The 20,330-nt window shown below is 37.4% G+C and overlaps 1 protein-coding gene across 13 annotated transcripts in view; it reads right to left on the bottom strand.

The window, feature by feature from the left end:
• The window catches only part of MFSD11 (major facilitator superfamily domain containing 11), a 33,419-nt gene that overhangs the window by 8,021 nt on the left and 5,068 nt on the right, over positions 1–20,330 (bottom strand). For 10 of the 13 annotated variants that reach the window (XM_049812132.1, XM_049812136.1, XM_049812135.1 and 7 more), the window contains 11 exons: positions 19,531–19,638; positions 19,011–19,090; positions 18,816–18,912; positions 16,558–16,616; positions 14,324–14,465; positions 13,436–13,476; positions 12,242–12,307; positions 10,026–10,151; positions 8,826–9,000; positions 7,706–7,841; positions 4,629–7,195 (listed from right to left, as the gene is read on the bottom strand). In XM_049812132.1, the coding sequence (XP_049668089.1) occupies positions 7,028–7,195; positions 7,706–7,841; positions 8,826–9,000; positions 10,026–10,151; positions 12,242–12,307; positions 13,436–13,476; positions 14,324–14,465; positions 16,558–16,616; positions 18,816–18,912; positions 19,011–19,090; positions 19,531–19,638 (1,198 nt within the window). In that variant the 3' untranslated portion in view covers positions 4,629–7,027. Of the gene's footprint in view, positions 1–2,139; positions 7,196–7,705; positions 7,842–8,825; positions 9,001–10,025; positions 10,152–12,241; positions 12,308–13,435; positions 13,477–14,323; positions 14,466–16,557; positions 16,617–18,815; positions 18,913–19,010; positions 19,091–19,530; positions 19,639–19,750; positions 20,326–20,330 lie in introns of those variants that run through there. The other 3 variants (XM_049812142.1, XR_007507467.1, XM_049812138.1) reach the window with 3 other exon arrangements.

Raw genomic sequence — 20,330 nt, forward strand, 5'->3', positions numbered from 1 at the left:
GCACTTTGTGTCTTACCCACACGTCTGAGAATTTGCAGAATTAAGCTCTTACGAAGTATAATTATTCATAAATGTCATTGAGATCTGCCTGTGATTGCTGCTCTATTTCACTCTGCAATGAGGTAAGGATGGCATACGAATGTGAACGCTGGAACAGTCAGTCATTTTTCAGAGCGTCTCACTCATGCCGTATTTTCTCCAGAACTTCCAATTACAGCACAAGTGCTCGCTGTACTGGTGGGTTTAGTACTGCCTAGTGCCTACCTGCTGTGTGCGCTAACACACCAACAGAGAGCATCAGCCTCACACCCACACCGTTAGCCTGCTGCCTCTGAAGGCAGAGGAGGAATCCCAGCCCTGCGGGGAGGAAGAGCAGCTACTTTCATCGTGCTGCAAGGCTGGGTCACCTACACACAAACACCTAAATAGAAGCACGAGCTGATGAACCTCTTGGTTTTACCCTGTGTCAGGCTGAGCATAGGAACACATGACAGTGGTCATTTATTTCCTACATAGGTATTTTATAGGAATATGTATAATGGGAAGAAAGGTAGTTCGGAAATTGTCTGCAAATTTTAGACAAGCCTTTAGAGAAATTTCAGCAAGAGAAAAGGCTGAGCACTCACTGCTGTCCTCCACCTGCATTGTCCTCCATCAGTCATGCTGCTTGAACAGGGCAGGGGTGCTCTGGCAGCCTGTGATTCTTTTCACCGTCCCCTGCTTTTAGCACCACACTCCTGGTCCCAGAGCAAAGGAGCACAGCACACAGCCCTCAGCATCCTCCGCTGTTCTATCGCTACAGAGGAAATACTTTACTTCCTTAGCACAATCATTCAGCACTGGAGCTGTTACACAAATGCTCTGTACCACAGTTACACTTTTGAGACCATGAAACAAATAATGATGTATGGTGGTGAGGCTCTTTTAAAGAGGTTATTATCTGTGTAATTGTTTTTTTTACAAAGATTAATAATCATAACAAACTCTGCAGGTCAGGCATTACCACAAGATGAGTGGTTCTGACAATAAGCAGTCACCACTGCATTTAGTAAGGATGCTTAATTGAAGCTAATTTCACTAAGTGACCTTAACAAATAGCAATTTCCCTTTAATATGACAGAATGAGTGATTGTTTTTCATTTAAGGCACAAACCTTCTTTTTTTTCCCCCTTCATGATCTAACTTTGAAGTGCAAACTCCTAAATGTCCTTTTATCCAAAGATTCAAAGGGCTGTGCACAGCAAAAGCTAACCTGCGAGGTTCTTTTCTATTTGTTCACATAAAGGATTTTACAGTCAGCTATTGAATACAGATTCTTTCTCTCAGAAATCAGAATACCAAGGCCATCCAAAGATCACACTAGTGGAACCACAGTGGATTTTGATGAATCTGCAAATTACTGAATCTTGAGGGGGAAAGTGCAGCAAGCAAAATTTGTCTGTACTAGCCTCCGTGCATGAGGCACTTGTTACCTTCCCTCTGCAATCATATTCTTTCACGTACAATCCAGCCAAATGAGAGCCAGCAAAGCTGTTCCCTGCTGCTCCCTCCATGCCCTTTAATCAACAGTATGAAGCCAGGACTGAACCATGCCTTTCAGCCACACAGTTTCTGACTGGACAATAGCCCTCCATATCTACATTTAATTTTAGATAAACAGGACCCAAATAGTCCACAATTCTGATTAATTTTGTGGAGTCTTTCAGACATACAACACTTGAGCTAGGAGAAAAATATCTAAAGTCAGGGGAAAGGTTACTGAAAGAGGAATCCACACAAAAAAAACCCCAACATTAGACACATTCTCCTCTCAATGACGATATCAGTTTTCTTAACATGGGCTCTCGAACAGGACAGGGAAAGAAAATGGGCTAGGACTGAAGCAGCCACCCTGATTTTCCTTAGACATTTCACTGGTTTACGCCATGACTAGAATTAAGTGGTTCAAAAGGGCTGCTTAGCACTAAACCAAACATTTTCATTCTCGTAAGCAGGCCCTTACAGGTGCCACAAAGCACTTCTGAGATCCATCAGTTAAGACTGTGCCTCCCCCTATTCCAAAGCTCCTGGCATGACTGTTTAAAACAGTGACAAAAGCAATTCTGACAACTTAACAAGCATAGTAACAAAAACATTGTCTGATTCACTTTTATTTGCATGGCTGTGACCATGAAAAGATACACAGTAAAGAGTCAGTACACTCACTCGAAATCAGCATTTTCATTAGGACAATCATTGTGTGAGCGTGTTCTCAACTATCACCAACTCTAACCCAGACACCTTTTATTAAAGTAAAAAAAAGTTTCAATCATTTAAATTAAGACTTCTGCAGTGTCAAAATGTAAACAAAAGAGAAAGGATAGCTTGGAGGAGGACATGTCAACAGATGAAATAACCAAGATAGCACAGAAAGTATGAAACAAATAGAAATTGAGTCAATGCCAGCAGCAGCTAAATGCCCAAACTCAAGTGAACAAAGCACCCCCTTCACCTGCCCACTGAGAATTATTCTCAGTTCCAGATTTTCTCTCTATTGCACTTCAAGGATGTTTTTTCCACTCTTGCCTCAGTGCCTCTCTTTGGTAGTAATGCAGCCTCTGAAGTTAGACTTACCAAAGCAATATTCTGAATGTATCCATGAAAACTACAGCAGTCTCAACCTTGCTTCTGAACCAGTGTGGTTATATCAGAATAGCAAGTATCTTGTTAAGCAGCTAACTTCTCAACTTCATCTCCATCTTTAAATTCAACCATTTTTTCATATTTCTGCCAGCATGTTAGAAGACCTACCAGGCAAGGAACAATGAATACATGGTATTAACTACTGCTGCCATTCAATTAGCATAAGTGGGGCTACAAGACTTCCAAGGAAAATAGTGGTGTGGATGAAGTCTTTGAAAATGCATTTTGGTAGAAGAATTAATGGTCATGATTGTAAGATCTTGTCTTAACTAGCATACTTGCACAATTCAAGTCAAAATTGAGTATTGTGTCTACTGACATGACGTTGAAGACAGTGGTTCCTATTTATACTGACAGCAAACAACTAATCATTGCCCTAGAAAACAATCTTTGAGGTTCCCTTCATACATGCCTACTCTTAAAAGAGAGGCAAGCTGCTACGTAACCTCTGTAGCATTAATTACTGGCACTTAGAGAGGTTGGTGTCCAGGGAATCACATTCCCCAGCTGAAGTAAACATGGATTCAAAGAAAGTCAAGTGGAGCTTTCTGTCTGGTTAGCTGGCACACGGTCCTGAATTTATGGTTTTCTACACTTAAATTATTTTGCCATGAAGTTATACCAGCAAACTCCACCAGGAAGCTCTCTTTCCAGTATAGTTTAAAATGGGCACAAGAATTGAAAGAACTATACCAGCAGAAGACTTCTTGTTTTTTAATAACTGTACCACAGGAGGGCTTCTGCTAAGATAGGGACCTCAGTAAAGGTCATGGGGGTTTGGGGTTTTTTTTTTTACTGTTTTTATATCCCTTATGAGTTTATCTGCATCTGCAGAAATTTATAGATTAGAATTACTTATAAAAAACATTTTATAAATGGTTCTTTTCCTTATCTCAACTTGCTAACATAGATTGTACCTAATGAAATTAACACAACAGAAGTAAAAGCACATCACTTAATTATGAACAAGGTCTACAGTTGCAGAAATTTTCTTTCCATACATTCATATATCAAAATGAAAACCAGCTGGCAAGACAAAAATATAGATATGCGTATATGATATGCATTAAAGACTAATTTGTAGCAGCTTCTTTGGCAGTCAAATGTCAAGAATATCAGTTTTCATTTCCTCTTTAGCATTAATTTAAAAAAAACTTGGGGATGTGACATGTCAAGATATTAAACCTCAGTAATAACCTAAAAGGATAAGAGAAAAAAACAAACAAAACTTCTTTTCAATAAACCCTAGCACCTCAATGTGTAATTTCACTTATAAAGATAAAATCCCTAATACAAAACAAACCCACAATACCACAAATAAAGCAAAAGCCTTTTTTCAAATCCCACTTAATTTAACAGTAAGCTCCCAATTCAGATTAAAGTGAAATTGTTCAAAGGCCAACGAGGTGAAATGAGTGGGGTGCACCCTCAGGGCTGGTAAATGCTAATACAAAAAAAATTAAGAGATAGCATCATAAATAGATGTCAGCATTTCTATTCTTTATGTTGCTATACCAAAAATTTTGACTGAACTAACAATTGTATATAGCTGGGTGGATTTTTCACCTCCTGACAAATCAAAGAAATATAAGTGAAAAGCAATCATGTGTCATCATCAGCTTGAATAACTAAGGACTGTCTTTTAAGATCAAATGTCAAAAGCAATACTTATATAGTTAATAGTAAAAAAAACCCCTGGCTATCCATGATGCAGTTTTGAGAATTTCAAGATTTCTTGTAAAACTTGTCACAGAGCAATAATACTTCACTTTAATGACCCAATAAATAGTTCTCAACAGCCTTCTAACATTATCTGATATTGAGTCAGACCAAGAAGAACAGCAGAAAAAAGTAAAGCATCAGGTTCACATAGGTACTAAAAATCCACAAGTCCTAGTTCATTAGTATCCCTGGAAGTTGGTGTCAAAATGCTTTTTGAAACTACATAAACTTATCAATTTTCTTTAATTTCTAATAAAAAAGTTCATATAATTCTTATGTGGCAGATGAATATCACAGAAGTTCATCATTAAAAGCAACCAATTTAAAAACCAACCCTCATGAGCTGTAACCTAGCTACAATTAAATGGCATTGTTTTAAAAGCATTTAAGTTACTCATCACCACAAGACCTGATAATCATGTCCCCTTCCCCCCCACCATGTACTGCAAGACAAAATTGTTCTTGTGAACTTTCAAGTCTTTCTTCTCTTGTTGATATATGTAGGGGAAAACAGGTCCCAGGAGGAGTTCGGAGACTACAGTCAGTAATTCCCCATCTTAAAAAAAGCTCTTTATCCCTTTTGGTACTTGGGAGAAAATACAAATGTGTAGCAACAAGAGAATTCTAATCACTGGAAACATTCTAGTGTCTGTACCTTTTATGGTGCTCAGTATATAAAAATAGTATGCTTCAAATTACAGGATAACAGGAGTGGATAAGAGAGAGGCATTAGAGTGCTGCCAGTCACGTTAATCATATATATATTGATTGAATACTGAATGCTTTTTCAGTTTGTTTGACAAATTGGAATGGCTTTGGTAACCCCTTGCTCAGATGTGTGTTCGGTCTCATTCCCTTTTACATCATTCATTAAATCTCCTGGGAATACACAAAGGCTCTCTTTCCTGGCTGTCCTCACAGATTTCTTTGCTTGCCAAATGTTCAGGTGCTCTCTCATCCTCCAATTAACACCTTACTGATCTTATAGCAAAAACCTGCAGTGAATTTAAAAATCCCTTTCTATATGCCTGTAAAATAATCCCTCTCTGCCGTTTTACTGTGCATGAAGAGGGCTGTGCTTCATGGGAGTTGTGTTACATGCCCTCTGTGAGCAAAAGTGACAGCTAATGTCACAGGAAATGCCATACTCCTCACTAAGTTTAACCTTGGGTACACCTACATAGTTATGACATGCAGGAGCTACTGACACATACTGAGTCGACTTTTTTTTTTAACTTGTCTTTAAAGATAAGACATTAACATTCTGACTGTGCATAAAAAAAAGGTTGGCAAATGGTACTTTTCTAAAAATAGCTAGATGGAGTGTCTAAAAAACACCTTCTCAGTGTTCCATACCTGCTCTTGGTTGCATCTTGTCTGCCTGCTAGACAGAAATATAACTGCAAGTACTACAGAGTCATGTAGACAGATAAAAATCAAGGTGAGTTGCATTCACTGCCTGTGTTGTACCATATATAAGAGTTTTGGATTAAAATTTAGTTACTGTGCAAGTATCCTTGTTTTCGCATTTGGCAGAATAAGATTACAGTACAGTCTTCCCAAAATACAGTGAATGCAACAACTTACGTCAAACATTTCAGGTATTTTTAGACTATGCAGTAGAATGAACACTGCAAGGCTATTCTTACAGTTCACATTCTGAGTCCGTTTGTACTTTAAAAAGTTATCTTAGACAATGCTCCCATCACAGATTATGATGAAAATTTCATTGAACTCAAACTATTTGAGAGTCTGGGAGGGAAGCCATGTCTTATGGTCCTTCATGTAGCATTACCCTGAGAAAGTTTCAGCAGCTATCCCAATACAGTTCAATTCTGAGAAGCTGAACCAGGAGACTTTTCAATTATCAATACTTCACAGATCTCAGGATCACATCCTTATGATGGCTACGAGTAACTTCATGAAATTCTTTAAAAATCTTTCATGTCACACTACAACCTGATTCACTTTCTTAAAAAAAAACAAAAACCCTGTATCTGATAAAATTTAAGCACATGAAACAGATTAATAAACAAATCATTGGGAAACAAAGAACTGGGTGATACAGAATAAGAAAATAACAAGGCAACATTTCCTACAGAAATACTTCTGCATATATAATTCTTGAAAAAGTCAGTGACATAAATTGATTTCTTAGTTGTGCAGATACATTCTGCAATATAATGTACTTTATAAAAATATCACTCATTCAATACAAGAATTCAAGTGTCTGCAGAACTAGAATATAGGAAAAACAATTTAGGGGGAAAAATGAAACTGTAATTCTGTAGTGCATGGTAGAGTGAAATTAGGTAATTACATTCTGAAAGGTATGTCTCAGAACAGAATTGTTCGATACATGGATCTCTACATTTCCTTCCATTTCTAATACCAGATTTTTAAGAACATGCATACCATGCTCAGTTGATTAAAGCAAGAAAAAAAGCCTTTCAAATTTGGCTTTTTTTTCTCCCACGTTTCACATTGTTAGACTGATGGTGATTTAGTAGTAGCTTCCTCCATGTTAACCCCTGCAGCAACTTGATCTTTTCACCTTGTTGCATCACTTCACAATAAGCATGCCTGTGTTTTTCCTTACGCTGAACTAGGCATAGTATCTAGATCAAATGCTGCTGTAGTCTGAGCTACGGGCAACAAGAGCTGCTGCTGCTTGCCACTCCACTGTAAAGAAGGTAATTGTTCCAAAGAAGCCCACAAACACCATGATCAGGAGTTGCCACTGCAGAAGGAAGTAGTTGCTGTAGAAATATGCAACTGCAGCACAGATGGACTGGGAGGAAAAAAAACACAATGTAAAAAGATAATCAGTGGAAATATCCAGGCTAGTATTACTACAGAAGGATTATCAAACTGACATATATACAGTTTAATATGCCAGTCTCAGTGGTATGCTTCTGTAGAAGATATACAATCTTAAAACTTCATTATACTTCAACATATGTCTTGACATGGTACACAACAGATGTAGTTTTTACTTGTTATTTAAACAGCCTTCACTGTAGAAAATGAACACCAAACTCAAAAGCATTTGTAGCATCGCAAGTGTCATTCTCTGGTATTTTAAAACGTTTTGTCTAGAAACAACACAGCCAAGGCTTTAAGGTAACAGTCCAGAAAACTATTTCCAGCTTTAGAGCATCACAAACAATTCTATACCAAAATTCAGGATGAAATCCTTTGCAGAAACAACATCATTTTTCTCGGCTCATTAAAAAACCCAACCCAGTATTTCAATAACATTCCAACAGTCATACTTTCAAATGGTTGTGTTGTGTAGTACCTGAACAAACTTGAAGATGGCAAAGGCAGGAGCACTGTCTTCTGAATACAGGAATCCTAAAATACTGAGAAGCTGGGTGTTAAAGCAGCTGTCTCCCAGGCCCAACAGAAAGCTGCAGAATATGGCCACCTCTTTGCTGAAGGAGAAAGAGAATGAAATTTAAAAGCCATTTGTTCAAACAGCTTACACATCTATAAACTATTTTTGGCAGACTTATTTGGAAACTGAGAATGGAATAAAGTTATCAAACTTTAAAATTCCACTGGAAAAGAACTAGGAATGCTTGGCAAAAAGAATAGTTTCATCAGATTTTAATTTCTTGAATGCTAAGACTTCTCTTACTGTTACCTGCAGTCAATTCTACACTGAATTAGAACCACTACAAGAACTCATTTTGGTGCTTGGAGCCACAAAACCCACAAGGCAGTGATTAAAAGCTGAGACACACACATGGTGAGTTCATAAGAACTGCAGGAATATTAGAGAAATACCAATTTATTTTGCAGAAAAATACTCCAGTTAAATAAAGAATAGGCACCTGCACAGGCACAAATGCTTAGAATTGCAAGTTAGCAGCTGTGTCTGCACAAACTGACAACACTGTACTTTCACACAAATTGGCAAAAATACATTCCAAAAGATAGTTGCAATGATGAGATAAGAAAACTCCCTATATTATTTCCCTAACACTCCAGTTCGACCAAGTGGACTTCAGCAACAAGTGTTCAAAGACTTTGGAAACCAGCACAGCAGTGCAAGGCCGGTGCTCCATGCTATAGTAAAATTGTTTTAAAAAAACACTTTTCAAATAAACTGAATTCCTGACATCTAGTACAATAGTTGCTGGTTTCACTATCGTACTAGAAGTCAGGAATGTCAGTTCTGAAGTGACAGAATTGCTACCAAACATCCTCATGCTTTTTATTCTTAAGCCATTTAAGTTCCTAAATTGGGTGCACACTGGTAGAATATCTACCTTTAATAAAAACAGAATTCCTGAAAGCTTTTTTTATGGAGTTAGTCACTACACAGACAAGCAGCTTGAAGAATTTTCTATTAGAGGAGCAACCTGTTTATATACATCTTGAGTTATACCAGCCAAAGGAAAAAGTTTATATACCTTGGAATCATATAAGCAACATCATCTGTTCCTTCCATAGGAGCAATAGGGGCATCATTTGGCATATTGAAAAAAATTAAATAAAAGGCTATGAAATGGACAACTATGCCAAGCATCACAACAGGGTTCCTCCCAAAGCGATTATTCTTGCTCAGTAAACCAAAGATTCCTCCACCTGTATGAGTGGAGAAGATTGAATAATTAAATCAGAACTGAAGATGTAAAGAACAGAACCAAACTTAAAAACTGAAAAAAAAATATGCTGAAAACTTGTATTATAAACTTCCCCATACTGAATAACTAGAAGATTGTCAGACATGAAAACAAACCCAAGGAGTCTGCCAGATCTACCAGACCCATTTGCCAGATGACATAACCTTTGGGTTGCTAGAGATGTCTGGGAAACACGGGCAGGAGATTTATCAGTTGATTGGCAATGAAGACACTTAAGCTTTTTGCCAATATTTTGCCAGTAGCCACTGTTCTCTCCAGTACTGCAACAGTACTAAGAGAAAATGGATGGCCTTGTGCTTCACTCTTTTAATCGCAAAACCATGCATCTCTCTATGGATCTAAGTTGCTAGTGAACAAAGATAGTGTTTGGGTTTTTTTTGGTTTGTTTGGTTTTGTTTTTTTTTTAAAAAAACCCACTGCAGTACTTGAGTTTAAGCAAAAAAAAAATTAATGAACATTGCTCATATTCAATTTTCTTCAAATATCAGATCTCACTTATCACAAGCTAACTTTTTTAAAGAAAGAAATCTTTAGTGTAATAATTTTTTAATAAATCCAGAATAGTTACATCACTTAAGAAATAATAAAAATGTAAACAGAAATCTATTTAAAAAACAGAACATCAAAATGCTGAAAAATCCCCTAATAACATTGTAGCCTAGTGTTTCACCCATTCTAAGTCTTATGTATTTCTTTGCACTAACCCCAAAAGAATAAAAAAATCTTAGGATTCATAGTCATCAGTATTTCACATCCCAGTCCACATTCACTTTACATGGTATAATGTATAATTCACAGCGCAATATGGAACCACGGTGACGATTTCATTTCTAATATTTCTTTTTTTGTTCACGTAATCATTGCTGGAAGCTTGAAAGACAGTATTCAGTTAAATACAAAAAAAACCATTTTGAATAACTACATCTTAATCCTTTTTTGTCTAGAAGGTAGTAAATTTAGACTCACCCAAAATTTCTCCAACACCAATAAAAATACCAGAGAGACCAATAAGGCTTTTCTCTTCACTGCCAAACCTATTCACAGCACCAATACATGTTCCATATACTCCAGAAAAGAACGTTAATACTAAACCTTTGAAGAAAACCAAAGAAAATTTATTAACTTAATTAACTTATTAAATAGATTAACTATTATGAAAGTTATGAAAAAATTCTTTTGTTTAAAGGCTGTTTTTCCCTAAGGTAGCTTTCAAAAACATATATTTAAATGAGGTATGCATAATGGAAGAAAACAGGGAATTTTAAACTATGTAATTATGATATTCTCTTATGCCAGTTTATAAAAATTATATTAGAAAAAACAGCGTCACTAATCAGTGTCACATGCACTCAGGTTCAGTACTGCTTCTGTTGACACAATCCCTATATATAGTTTATATTTCTACTTTTCAAGAACTTTGGCATTTCATACAAATGGAAAGTGCCATGTGAAATAACACTTAAAGTAACTGAAGAAATAAAGCACAATTTCAGTTTTTCAATTTCCCCCCCAGTTATGTCATTCCTAAGAAAGACTCCCTGCATCCCCAAATACCGGTAAAGAGGTAAGATTCCTAAAGTGAACTGCTACCTTTCTATACATATATAATGAATGAAAACTGAGAAAGAACAACTGCTGCTTGTTTAAAACTCTTCTTTCTACTGCCATTACTGTGAGGAAAGGTAACACAGCTGCGTCCAACTAACATGACTATAAGCAACCAGTGTAAAATATCAATTTCTTAATAGAAAGTATATTTAAAACAGTGCAAAGTTTTATGTTTAAACAAAGAAAAGCAGTTAAAAAGTAAAGCTGTTTCTAATTCACCTTGTCTTTCGCTATTGCAAAAATATGGTACACCATATCCTGCTCTACATGTAGCATGCTACATCGTATATGAACTGCATATCCCCTCAAAAAGGGATGAACTTTAATTAGTCTTAACAATCTGACCATTAATTTTGGAAAAAAAAGCTTTTGTTGGCTTCACAGGATTTTGTATTTTCCTACATAAGGTGGCAATATTGACCAGGAGCCACCAGGTGGCAGCAGCTATTTTTCCAAGCTGGACTGATTCTTTTTCTGCTACCTTTAAGACCAAATTGCATATTAATCAGGCAAAACCTGACTGACTCCTTTCCTGTGTTATCTTGCTTCACATTCCCATTGCACTAAACGTCTAAGAGAAATTCAAGCCAGTTAACCTGGGTTAACACAACATTGGAGATGCTGTGAGGTAACTTGTAACTCAGATTACTGGCTGGTGCAAGCTGACATCATAGCTACACTATTGCTATTTCTTTACCAGAAGCTGACTGCAAACTTTGGCAGATGTTATGGCATTGTTTATAGTGTGTTCGCATCTAAGTTTTTCTTTTCACCTACAAGAGCTAACAACATAATGGCGATTCAGAGCTGAGGTTCGGAAGATGCATCTATTCTTCCTAAAACTTAATTTGATCATAAACGGAACTGCATCAGAAGCCAAATAAGGAACAAGAAACCCCCAAAAAATCCGTAACAGGATCCCAGTAACATTTTGAACATTTTATAGTATTTTTGTGGAAGAATCACCTCAGTGTATGGCAAAAATAAATGTATTTTTACGTCACAATTCATACCTCAGTCTAACAATGGCAGACCAGGTTTAACTAAAGTTGCTAAAAAGAAAGAGACCTCTTGCCACAGCAAATACTAATGACAAAAATAGTTGAAAACGGCTAAACTTTTTCCCAATAGAACCAAGACTGAAATGAAGACTGTTAGTAATCTCCCATGCCTCAGTGGAGGGGACACTGAAAGTGTATTCTACAAAATTAATTTTAATTCAAATGCAATGCAATTGCATTAAACAATCTACAACCAATTGATAGTGTAATGCCAAATCACATAAAAACCAGCTATGTAAATTTTGCCTAAGCCTCAGTTTGGGTGACCCAGAACTGTACTGAACCAAGCATTACTACATCTGCCAGTATTTACAGATTTAGGTGCACTGCTCCTCCCATACAGAAACACTTTCCAGAACACAGAAATGTCATAAGTGAGTAACTTGTTCAAAGGTAATTGAAATACTCAAATAATGTCTGCAGAGATACAGAATTGCAATCCTGCCCCGGGGTTAAAATTCCAAACAATGCCCTGACACTGCTACATGATTATATACTCTGCTTGCTTCATACCTGTGTAGGCTGTTGTAACACTGAGAAGCAGAATCTCTTTGGTGAAGCTCAGCTTTATAGATTTCTCTGTAAAAACATAATAATAGAATTTAATATGATAACACTATTAAGACAATATACACTTTCTTCTGCTCTTTGCAAAAATAGGTTAAAAATTATGCAAACTGTGACTTTATTACAGTCAACAGAGCGCTAAACAAACCAACCCTGACCTGTCCTTTAAAAGAAATGTTTCATCTGAAATCCCTTTTTGTAAGAAATGCAAGCGGGGAAATATTAAAAAGGGGATACACAGTTTTCAGTTAGCAGACATAAGACATCTCTCAGGTCATGGCGATTGCCTCCTAAAAGGATAAGTAAATTCTCAGTGAAGATCCCCATGTTCTCAAAACAAACTTAACAGTCACAGGCAGAACACATCAAACTTCGATGGAAGCTGCAGATGCTCCAGTTCAAAATTGTTGGTTTTATGTGGTATCATTTGGTGACAAAATAAGACAACTTGTAACTTCTCCTTTACCTTGTTATGTCAGTGTTTTTGTTTTGTTGTTGTTTTGGGTTTTTTTATCTTTGCACTCAGATTCCCAAGTGGTGACCTGTTCTTTCAGAGCTCATCTACAGAAGGTATTGTGAAATAGCTTGGACCTGAAACTACATCAAGGAAGTACCCCTCCAAATTTCTCCTGGACTATACTAGTATGTAACCGAAGTGAAGTTTACTTCACTTTCTTTGCTTGCAGTTAAGCTTTGTTTGTATGATATGGTCACCTGAAAGGAGCACTTCTGAAGTGCAGGCAGCCAGCTCACACCAATCACACATCAACAATAATTTTACCACGTTACTTCAATGGTTCCCAAGATTTTCCAGCTGCAAGCCCCATTTCAGCTAGGTTCACAATCACAAATACTCACATAGACAACTGAATTCCTATCATGCTCAAAACTCACCAGTCCTGTGTCCCTATGTGACCTGTCATCTCTGGTCTGAAAACCATTGCTATCTGGCAATCATTTTTCCAAGCAGGCCATGCCTGAAGGTCTATATTTGAAGTGGAATAACTGAGATACATTCTTAAAACCTAATTTTTTTTTCTAAGTGATTTGTACATGATCACATTATCAGCAGAATCATGGAAAGCTAGAAAGGATACGTCAGTATTTCTTGAAACAACTCGTATGTGAAACAGTACTTACTGAAGGCAGCCACTGCTCTCATCATTTTGTTTTGTGCAGACCTGGGTAAATAAATTACTTAGTCAAAATGGAGAGAAAAAGAGTAACAACACTGTACCACTATACCGGAAGGAAGCTGAATTTTTCAAATTTTCTGTACATTTTCTAGCCCAGCACTATATACTGGAATATGCTAATATATTATTAAAAGTTTCTGAGAATCTACACTACTAACCACAAAATGTTTGCTTTCTGTACTAGTGAATGCTGCTCAGAAATAAACCTGCTTAACAGAATCTTTCTTCTGAGCACTTTTAGCTTTGAACATTTTTTCACTGGCATACTTACTGATGTTTTTCTAGCATTTTCATTGTTCTTTAAATAAAGCAAAAATATTTAAACTGATGCCTCAGGCAAAACTGTACTGAATCTATCTATCTGTGTACCTACACATTTCTAACAAACTTATGAGGGTGGCATATATATATATATATTTAGAGAAGATATGAAAAACATGTTTCATACTCCTATAATAAGGAGTAATTTCTGCTTATTCCAGCCTTTAAACTGGGCTGATGAGGGCAAGACAGACTATGAAAGGTAGATACATGTTTAATAATTATTAGTGGAGGAAAGAGGTAAAAGGTATCTTTCCAAAGGCACTTACTTATTAATGGAAAAACTTTATGTGCAGTACTGCACTCCACCCTTGAAAATATGCCATATAAAGAACATTAATTCTCACTTGTTAAAGTATATACACTTTTCTGTTAAATCTGTAAATTCTACAGGTTGTTGATAACATTCATGTACCCAGTGTAGAGAGGAAAGTGAACGCACAATGTTCCATTGAGGAGCAGGAGCACAGACGAGTGTGTGTGACAACATGGTATTGCCATAAGCACTTACGAGCTGTCTCCCAGGATTTCTTTAGCAGAATCTTCCTCCCCTGGAGCTTTTGTGTCCTCTTGTTTCCTAATCAGAAAGAACAGAACTGTGCCCACAAGACTGATAACAGTCAGAGCAATGAAGACAGTTCTGCGATCACTCTCTGTGGAAAAACAAAGAAGAGTCATAACTAGATGTGCAAAAGCAATTCAAACCAATTCAACTACCTTCAAAGAACTAATACAGACATACTACATAACAATGTTTAAATGCTTACTAATTTTCTAACTTACCTTCCACATGAAGCAAAAGGTACCCAGCTGCTGGCAAATTCCTGTCTCAGTTATATGATGCTAATAAAATATCGGCGTATTAAAGAGTGTCACTTGCATTTTCTGCCATGTAAAGGCTATGACCAAGGAGGAGCCAATTAACAAAGGAAGTGCATAAATTATTAGCAGAAGAAAGCACATCTTTCAAGACTTATATAATTCAGAGTGGACATAGCAAAGTACCCCAAAACCCTTCAGATTCCTCAGATAAGCTCTTTAGCAGCATCAGAAATACGAGCACTGTAACATCATAAACTGGTAGGCTTGTAAACTACAAAGGCCTTAAAACCACTGAAACCTGACACAGCATACAGTGTGCAGCTGAGGAAGGCAATTGCTGCCCTATGCAAGAGCTCTGCTGCACTAACCAACTTGTTCGGCATGGGAAAGTCTGTAATACAGAAGTCATTCCCATTTACAAATATTAAGCAGAAAAAAAAGCCAAGAAACAGCTAATAGCTGTGATTGAACCAGGGTATGATTCTGAAGATACTGCCTACATTTGTATTTACTTCCCCTTTAGCTTAAAGGTAAACATAAAATTGTTCTACATCAATTAAAAATAACACATATGATTACAGATCAAAAAAAGTATGTGCTTCACCTTGAAATGCCTGTAAAAAGTGTCTCCAATACTTTCAATAACATTTAAGTCTTTATGTTAAAGATGAGGGAATGTGGGAGCTGACCTTTGAAAATTAACCTGTGCTGCACTACCAAGCTTATGTCTGTGGGGAACCTGAAAAGACAGATCTAATAGAGGTATGAAGTGGACTATTCCTCTCAACCAGGCAGTACTTCTAAAGCCTGATAACTATCATTTAAAAATCAACATCTTATTCCTGATTGACTATAGCAGAAGTATCTTCATCTTTTAAACGTTAAAAGAATTGACCTTTCTAGTAGGTATTTTACTTTAACACTACAATAAAGAAAACTTTCACAGTCATTATAGAACAGGACAATCCACCCTATTTATTTAGAAAATTACGGTTTTCCAGCAATACTCAGGTTTTATAATTAAAATCTTACATTTTGCTCTATTTTCACCATTGCCATTTCCTTACCTGATACCCCACCACACCTTGCCTTGCTTACTTAAGCGGATATATCTGCTTTAAAACCAATGAGTCTCAACCACTATCCAGCTTCTTAAGAATATCAAGATTACTGTTCTCTCTCCTGCTCTTTATCAGTCTAGCACAATGTCAAACAAAAAAACTACAGTATTAATTACAATCCCATTAGGAAGTTAGTCTTCACAAACTATGCCAAGAAAGGAGGACTGAGTTCTTCACACACTCTTCCAGCAATGCTGCCAGTTTAAGCAGCAGCATCTGACTCTCAGTCCAGCTGCACATACCAACCTCTGTCTTGCTACTGCTTTGTGCCAGCACAATCAGTGCAGCCATGAAGGGAACTGGGATGGTTTTCCTTTCTTTTCCTTTATTTCACAGGTTAATCAACCTCCAATCTGATTTAGGACAGTCTACACCAGGAACTTACTTTGGAACAAGATAGCGTGTCTATTAAACATATAGCAGCCATTCCAGAATACCTTTCCCCAAAATATGTGTATTTTGGCATAAGCATGTCTGCACAGGGAAAATCCCAGAGTAGCTGCTGTGGAAAACCTTATTCTAAATTAGCATTCCGAAGAATTTCATAGACAATATCCTACAAGAAGGTACTCGAAGTGCATTGCATGCAGGAAAACAAGATACATAATACAAGGGCCATGAGTACCATGGAACACTGAATCAAAAACATACTCCAAAAATAGAGTATATCTGACAATAAACTGGAAAAAAATTGTCTGCTGTTGTACAAGTTCCTTGCCATTTTCCAGTTCATGATTTCATCTGTTTATTCATGCTACTGTATTTTAAAGGGTGGCCTCTCACACAAACAAGCAATACCCACCTGATATGCGAGTTTTTCCTTGCCAAGCAAAGTATATATAGAGGTTTCCAAAAAACAAGCTGTAAACAAAAAGGACAGCAGAGGTGAACTGAACTTTTTGTGGCAAGATTAAGGCTGTAGCATCATGGTAATACTATTCTATGCAAAAAATAGTACTATGCAATTGTGAAAGAAACAAAGACACTAGTCAGTCTCTGGGCAAACTGCTTACTCTACGTAAAACTTCAAACAGTACCGGATTCTTCCCCATAATGCTGGCTGTTCATTTTCAGCAATCAAGACACAAAGTGGTAGCAAAAATGAGGAAATCTGCATCTAAGTTGCCTCTCTAATTTTAGAAGGGTACAGGTTAGAAAGCTGACATATTTATGGAGATGATTTTGTAACACTTCTTTAGAAGAGTCGAGTTTTGTCTGAAGTATTGCCCCAGCGAGACTAAATTGGTTGTTAACAGCTCAAGGGAAATTCTGTATTCCTACCTACAGTTTCCTGAAATACAGTAATTCTGAATGAATAGTGATTCAAAACAGCCTGAGACAAGTCTCCTCATATAAAGCCATGCATTTTACTCACTGTAAAACACACAATTAGTTGGGTTTGCGAAAATTGCTGCTCTGATAATATACTGGTATGTTAATTCTGGAACACGAAACTTAAGGAACACAAGAAATACGCCACTGGCTCAGACTGATGTTCTACTAATCCAGCATTCTGTTCCCATGACAGCATTAGCAATACCATCTAGTGCAGGCTCACCAGCCCAAGCACTTTCTGCAATTCATTCCCCTCATTATCTCCCAATACCCAGAATTGCTGTATTAGGGGTGGTAAAAGGTATCTCTCTTCAGGAACCATTTGTGGACCTGTTGTCAATTAATTTGTTTGATCCCTTTTTGATCTTGCTGACACCATCTACCTCTACACCACCCTGTGTAAGCTCCAAAAGTTTAATCACCCATTGTGTAAAGAAGCACTTTATCTGTTTAAAACCAATCCTTTTCTAGTTTCACCAAGTGACCTGAGTTCTAGTACAGCAGCATTTGGTGAGCAAGAGTTCTACATTCAGCTCACCTACTGCCTTTGTATTTTAGTAACCCATCAGTATAATCCTCCTCAAGACAATTTTTCTCCAAAGAAAAAGTCCCAGCCTTTTTAGTCTCTCCAAGTCAGCAGCTCTATTTTCTTTTGCATTTTTGTTATTTTTCCCTATACCCTAACTACATTACACTCTCCCAAGAGAGATAAACCATATCTGCACAAATACTCAACAGCAGCAACACAGCATCCACTACCTTGTTCTCACTACCTTTCTTGATGCCGAGGCTTTTGTTGACTTTTTTGGTTGAGGCAGCGCTCAAAGCTTAATATCAGAGAACTATCAGCAACAAGACTTCTTTTCTGACTTCTGACTGCCACGTCCAACTTTAGTATCTTCACTTCAACTTGTCAGCAAGCAGCCAGGTCTGACCGCTCCCTCAGGGAAGGGGAACTAGGAGTCAAGGGTATTACACATCCAGCAGAAAAGTTGCCTCGCGCCAGCTAGAGCCTAGCCTCGCAGTACTCAAGCAGCGCAGACCCAAAAATTGTAGGTAGGGTCAACCAAGAGTCCAGACCATCATACAGGTTTGTGTTGACAAGGCAGGTCTGAGGTCAAGCCAGGAGGTCACTCCACAGGCCAGAGTCAGGTCCGGTGATTGCCACACAGGTCCACAGTGACAAGGCAGAACAACACCAAGATGAGAAGTCAGTCCGTAGATCACCAGGATCCATAGCCAGGCACAGTCATGACTGTGGCTGAGCTGAAGACCCATACTCCTCCAACACAGCTCCAGAAGACCTGAAAGCCTAGGGCTGAGTTTAAATGGGGCTCCTGGGTGCATGGGCAGATGGGAAGGGTGTGGTAGAGATGCCAGGTGAAGTTGTTCAGGACCATTAGGGCTTACTAGTGTAGTCAGGATCCTGACACAAATTAGCACAGCCCTCCACAACCAACAAGATTTCTATTATGTATGTCAAATGCTCCCCTAACAGAAATGTATCTTTTTAGCATGTTGAGAGCAGAGACTTGCAATATGTAACCTTCATTTGTTGTCCTATAATGCACAATAGCAATAGAAATGTTGCTTCCAGCTCTCCCTCCCACTTCACTGACTACAAGGTACCAGTGGATTATTTTTTGATGCAGTCTCCCACTTATCAAGAAGTGTAAAAAGTAGAATGTGTACACAACCAAAAAAAGATGAACAAATAAAGCTTACCTGGACTGTAAGAGTGCCCAAAATACTCCACTGTTCCTTCCAATGGTGTTTTCATCAGAATTTACAGTCAAGCAATTTCCCTGTGCTGTCCAGAGTACTGAAATATACACAATATATTGCTCAGGAAATAAAAATATTTTAGAGGTATATTCAAATATAGCAAAGAATAGTAAGCAGGGTAAGAACAATGCTTACCAGCAGCTGCAATGCCAATAAAAACAGAAGCAGTGTAGAAAGCCCATGCAGCAGGTTGGATAAAAACTGCAATATACAGGCTAGAATAGAACAGATCAGTTTATTGAACACAGACTTAAAGTGGACAATGCTCTTTAACAATCAGATATCTCACTTAGCTTCTAAATCAGCTACTCTCTCCTAAGTGACACTGGAAAATAGTTTAGGTCATATGTGAAAAAAGTTAATCTTTTTACTCCACTAAGCATGTAGAGGTTTTTTTTTTATATATAGTCATTAATCTGAGACCACAACCTGAACTCCACAGTCAGCAAAGTCTGGAAATGATGTGGAAAAAATACACTCTGCTTCCACTAGGCTCATGTACTCTGCAGTAACACATCTACTGATACAGACTGTCTCTGCAAGATACCTTCCTTAGCCAGTATAATTTCATGTATGGCATGGTAGCTTTAGGTGTGAAAAAAAATGAAAGAAAGATTTCAAAGGCAGCAGACAAAAATTCAAAATTAATACTTACCTATAAAATACGCCACTAACAACCATGGAGAGTTGAGGTCCTACTATTGCAACCACTGAAGGTGATATGAGATTTGATGCAGAGAATACTCCATAAATAATGGACATGCTACATAAATGAACAACAAAGACGATTAAGTACTTAAAATAAAATATAGGATATAAGTGCAACTGATTTAAAAATGTTCAGTTGATTCCAAAATATCAAGTTAAGTACATACATAACTTAAGTAACTGCATAACTTGCACGTTCACACATTTCCTTCCTTTCTTCTGTTACCTTCACCTATTGCATCTATATGGGTATATAGGAGTGTAAGCATTTCTGAGATTGCTGAATGGAGCCCCAAACTATTGCAGGCAAGCACATCTTGTAATTTACAACACACATTTGTCAAACTGTGTCTTAACAATAGTTATTGTATTTTTTGCCCAGTACTTCTAGAGGAGAATGTTCCAGATCCTCATTCGTCTATCAGTGAGGTTTTCGTTTTCTGCCAAATATGCCACAGAAATTTTATAGATATATTTTGTGCTGGTTGTATTTTTACTTTAAATTAAGACAGTAAACCCTTCAAAGCAGCAACCAGGTTTTCCTATATGACAGATTAATTTGGCATACAAAAGGTCCCTGATCATGCTTGGCAAGTTTGGCTATGCCAATGCAATAAACAGAATAGCTTTTCGTGGCTTTGCTTCTCATCTTTCTGACTGCTCCTTTCACATTTATGTTGCAATATTTCCTGGAAGTTGATCCACACCACCTATCCTACATAAACACACAGAGGTGTACAAGGGTAA

This window comes from Accipiter gentilis, chromosome 10 (assembly GCF_929443795.1).
Source record: "Accipiter gentilis chromosome 10, bAccGen1.1, whole genome shotgun sequence".
Taxonomy (NCBI): Eukaryota; Metazoa; Chordata; class Aves; order Accipitriformes; family Accipitridae; genus Astur; species Astur gentilis.